Source organism: Stomoxys calcitrans, chromosome 4 (assembly GCF_963082655.1).
Source record: "Stomoxys calcitrans chromosome 4, idStoCalc2.1, whole genome shotgun sequence".
Lineage (NCBI taxonomy): Eukaryota > Metazoa > Arthropoda > Insecta > Diptera > Muscidae > Stomoxys > Stomoxys calcitrans.
The window spans coordinates 33,367,336-33,372,309 of record NC_081555.1 but is presented as its reverse complement, the minus strand read 5'-3'; the positions used below and the strand labels follow the sequence as shown (position 1 = coordinate 33,372,309).

The 4,974-nt window shown below is 41.8% G+C and overlaps 1 protein-coding gene across 1 annotated transcript; it reads right to left on the bottom strand.

Annotated features, from left to right (window-relative positions):
- Positions 1–1,961: 1,961 nt before the first annotated feature.
- Positions 1,962–3,073, bottom strand: LOC106090930 (cuticle protein 16.5). Its single transcript, XM_013257294.2, has 2 exons — positions 2,944–3,073; positions 1,962–2,743 (listed from the first exon to the last, which is right to left on the bottom strand). The coding sequence occupies exons 1-2, from the start codon at positions 2,944–2,946 to the stop codon at positions 2,072–2,074; spliced, it is 675 nt and encodes a 224-aa protein (XP_013112748.1). The 5' UTR covers positions 2,947–3,073; the 3' UTR covers positions 1,962–2,071.
- Between the last annotated feature and the right edge of the window lie 1,901 nt (positions 3,074–4,974).

Here is a 4,974-nt window from a genome sequence, read left to right as displayed (position 1 = left end):
CATCGTCCTATTGGACGTTAAGCACGTTTTTAACAGCTTCAGTAGGGTGGACGTATTGTGGGCCATAAATTTGGACTTTAAAGTGCCGGACTACCTGATGAGCATCATGAGAAGTTACTTGAGAGACCGGGGGGTGCTGCATTCACCTATGGTTTGAGGAGATATGAAGTAATGTCGGGCGTTGCACAAGCTTCCATACTTGGGCCCGCTACTGGAACGACAGCTACGATGGAATACTGAGGATGGAGATGCCAGTAAGCACACTTCTGGTTGGAAATGCAGGCGACATTGCTGCTGTCATCATAGTAAGAAATACTGACGAGGCGCAATGAAAACTACAGCAGGTCATGATCAGAACTAGACATTGATTGGAATCCCAAGGGCTACTGCTAGCAATGAAAAAGACTGATCTACTCCTGCTCAAAAGGATACACATCACCACAGAGATAGATATGAGAATCGAAGAAGTCATCTTTTTGTGTGGCTTTTATGGGCCTAAGACCCTTAATTGGAGGATCGGTCTATATGGCAGGTATATCCAAATCTGTACCGATCTGGGCCAAATTGACGAAGGATGTCGAAGGGCCTAACGCAAATGTCAGCAAGATCGGATCGGTCGAAGTTATAGTCCGATAAAGCCCATCTTCGAACTTAGCCTTCTTATGGACACAAAAAAAAAAGAATCTGTGCAAAATTTCAGCTCAATATCTCTATTTTTAAAGACTGTGGCGTGATTTCAACAGACAGACGGACGGACATGTCTAGATCGTCTTAGATTGTTACGCTGATCAAGAATATATATACTTTATAGGATCGGAAACGGATATTTCGATGTATTGCAAACGGAATGACAAAATGAGTATACCCCCATCCTTCGGTGGTGGGTATAAAAATTGCCACGCAATTGGATCCATATCAAGTTATGGACGGTTTCAGATCAAACTTGGATTTTGATGTTGGCGACCTAATAGGTCCTTTTTCCATTGAGGAACATGTCACCCAAATCGGATTAGAATTGCACTCTATAGGGGGCTCAAGAAGTAATATCGGGAGATCGGATTATATAGAATCTATTTCATATTATAGACCGATTCAGGCTATATTAAGCACGCATGTTGAACATCATAAGAGAAGATGTTGTGCAAAATTTCAGCCAAATCGGATAAAATTGGGCCCTCTATAGGCTGAGGAAGTATATTCGGGAGGTCATTTCATATGTCAGCTATATCCGATAATGAACCGAATCGAATAAGTATTGCGCCGTCTAGAGGCTCAGGAAGTTTAGATCCAAGATCGGTTGATACTGGATATGGCCCATTTACAATCCCAACCGACCTTCGCAGATAGAAAGTATTTATGCAAACTTTGAAGCACCTAGCTTTACTCCTTCGAAAGTTAGGGTGCTTTCCACAGGTAGGCAGTCGACTTAAAATGTCATGGCGATCAAGAATGTGTTCTTTATGGGGTCTTAGACCAATACTGCGGAACGGCGAAGTATAGCCCTTTCCTATACTAGAGGGTATTCTAACAATGGAGCTGTTCGCCTTACTTTACCATCATAAGGTAAAGTAAGTTCCTCCATAACAGAGGCTATATTTTTGGTCTGATATATGATGTCCCATCTGGGGCACCTGTTTACCTGGAAGAGCCCAAAACAAGAGAGGAGAGAAACGTAACATTTTAATACAACTGCAGTAGCTATAAAGGATGGAGAAATCGAAAATCCAGACATATTTCCCTGAAAAGGATTATTGACATTTCGCTCCTGAGTAAACGAACTCTTCTAAGGCACCTTTATAACATCAGTCAGATCAAATTCTCTTTATTCTTGACACAAGGCCTGATTTTCCTGGCGAATTAGCTCTTTTAACTATCAGGGGTCCTTTTTTGATTTTTATCAATTCTTCACTTTTAAATCTTTTGGTTTTATATAAAAATTGTTTTTATTTTCACAAAAAAAAAAAACATTAATTGATTTAATTAACAATAGATGGGGTTAACAATTACGAATGAATGAAGCTATTTGGAGCAAAAATACTAAAATATGAATGTCGAATCACAGCTCTGTCATTTACTTCTTGTAGACATAACCACCGTTGGCAGCATATTGAGTGCCGACATCAGCACCAGAGTAACTGCTGCTGGCAGAGCCGGAGGAGAAGGTCTGTTGTTGGTAGGAGACAGGAGCTGAGTAGGATTGCTGAACAGCTGGGGCACTGTAGCTAACTGTGGGAGCAGAGTAGGTCTGTTGAACGGGAGGCAAGTATTCGTTGGAAGGAGCAGAGTATTGCTCTTGCACGGCAAACGATTGTTGGACAGCTGGAGCGGATGAGTACGAGGAGTAGGATTGAGCAGCTGGGGCAGAGTAGGTGCTTTGAACGGCAGGGGCGGAGTAGGTGGTTTGAACAGTGGGAGCAGAGTAGGTGGTTTGCACAGCGGGGGCAGAGTAGCTAACTGAGGGAGCAGAGTAGCTTTGGTGTACAGCGGGAGCAGAGTAACTCACCGAGGGAGCTGAGTAGGTTGGCTGTTGCACTGGGGGCAAGTACTCGTTGGAGGGAGCTGAGTAGGACTGTTGTATAGCGGGAGCCGAGTATGAGTGTTGCACAGCAGGAGCCGAGTAGGATTGTTGCACAACAGCTGAAGAGTACGATTGCTGCACAGGAGGCAAGTAGCTCTTGGACAAGTGGCTAACATCGGCGGAAGCCAAGGCCAAGAGAGCAAAAGAAGCGGCAACGAAAAGTTTCTGCAAGTAAATAAAAAGAATAATTTGTAATTTTATGCCGCTTTAATGTAGTCGCTGGCTATCCGACAGCTGACATTGACATAATTTCTCGTTTTTTATTTTTTTTGCTAAGATTTTAATCCGTGCTATTAATCTTTCTTTTCCACATGATGGCTCTCATTAATTTGCATGCGTTCCATGAATTTGATTGATTTACTAACCATGTTGTTGAATGATTTGGAGTGAGTTGTGCTGGCTGTGCTAAACCACTGATCTCTGTGAGGTAAGTGAGGGAACTGATACTCTTTGTCAGCCGCACTCGCAATTTATATACCAAAAAACTATGCTTTCGTGGGGGTCTATGTCAGCAGCGCAACCTTAAGTGCGCAAACGCAAATGATGACGATTCTTGCTAGTCGCTGCTGTAAACAGGGCTAAACAAGTTTGTTTGCTGCTGCGGTTTCTTACAGAGATGTGAGTGTCCACAAAAACAAAAGAGCAGCAACCACATCGCACCGGCTTAAAATCATCAGATTGATGCAAAAAACAAAACCTAAACACTGAAATAGCCAACATACAAAACGCAATGAATATTAGCAACCAATAACAACAGTCAGAACCACCTCTTTGCCACTAACACAATGATGCAGTTTATCATAAAGATATGCCATAAAAATTTATCGAAGATTCTGATGTTTTCTGGAACACTTACGAGATTTGCCTGAAACAGGCTTTGTGTCACACCGTCGGCTGCAGTCAGAAAAATTGCCAACCGCAACGAATTGAGAATTTGTTTCAACAAATATGCCGATGCATTGAAGACTGACCTTCGACATTTTGTGGTTAAATGGGGCAAATAGTGTGAACAGATTGTATTCCTGCTTGGCCTATATACCCTGAAAAAGGGCAAAAAATCAAATTTGAATAAGAAAATTGTACTACAATTACATTAGACTTTTAACATATTAGATGACATGAAACAAATAAAAAGGCTTTAAGTTCGGCCGGGCCGAACTTTGGATACCCACCACCTCGGATATATATGTAAAATCCCGGCCATACCTTATGCTCCATAGCAGCTATATCGAAATATGTCCCGATTTGGACCAAATACTAATAAGTACAACTCATTGTTCAATTGCGTATAACAATATATAGGTCTTTTTAGTAGCATTTCTTTGGGGCCAAGACTTGAAATCGAGATATCGGTCTATATGACAGTTATATCCGAATCTAAACCGATCTGAGCGACATCGGACAATAAATGCGTCTTTTAAGGGCCTAAGAACTTAAATCGTGAGATCGGTCTATATGGCAGCTATATCCAAATCTGAATCGTCCAGTGCCATGTTGCTGAAATATGTAGAGGGGCTAAACATAACTCACTGTCCCAAATTTCGGCGAAATTAGACAATAAATGCACTTTTATGGGTCCAAAGCCATAAATCGAGAGATTGGTCTATATACCAGCTATATGCAAATCTTGATCGATGTAGGCCAAATTGAAGAAATATATCGAAGGGCCTAACACAACTCACTGCCCCAAATTTCGGCAACATCGGACAATAAAAGCGCCTTTTATGCGTCCAAAGCCATAAATCGAGAGATCGGTCTATATGGCAGCTATATCCAAATCTGGACCGATCTGTACCATATTGCAGAAATATGTAGAGGGGCTTAACTTAACTCACTGTCCCAAATTTCGTCGACATCGGACAATAAATGCGCATTTTATGGGCCGAAAACTTAAATCTGGAGATCGGTCTATATGGCAGCTATATCTAAATCTGAACCGATCAAGGCCAAAATGGATAAGGATCTCGAAAAGCCTAAAACAACTCACTGTCCCAAGTTTCGGCGAAATCAGACAATAAATGCACTTTTTATGGACCCAAGAACTTAAATCGAGAGATCGGTCTATATAGCAGCTATATCGAAATCTGGACCGATTCGTGCCATATTGCAGAGATATATTGAGGGGCTTCACTTTACTCACTGTCCCAAATTTTGGCAAAATCGGACAAAATATGTGCCTTTTATGGGCGGAAGACTAAATCGAGATACTAGTCTATATGGCAGCTATATCCAAATCTGAACCGATCTGAGCCAAATTGAAGAAGGATGTCGAAGGACCTAACACAACTCACTGTCCCAAATTTCAGCCAAATCGGATAATAAATGTGGCTTTTATGGGCCCAAGACCCTAAATCGGCGGATCGGTCTATATGGGGGCTATATCAAGATATAGTCCG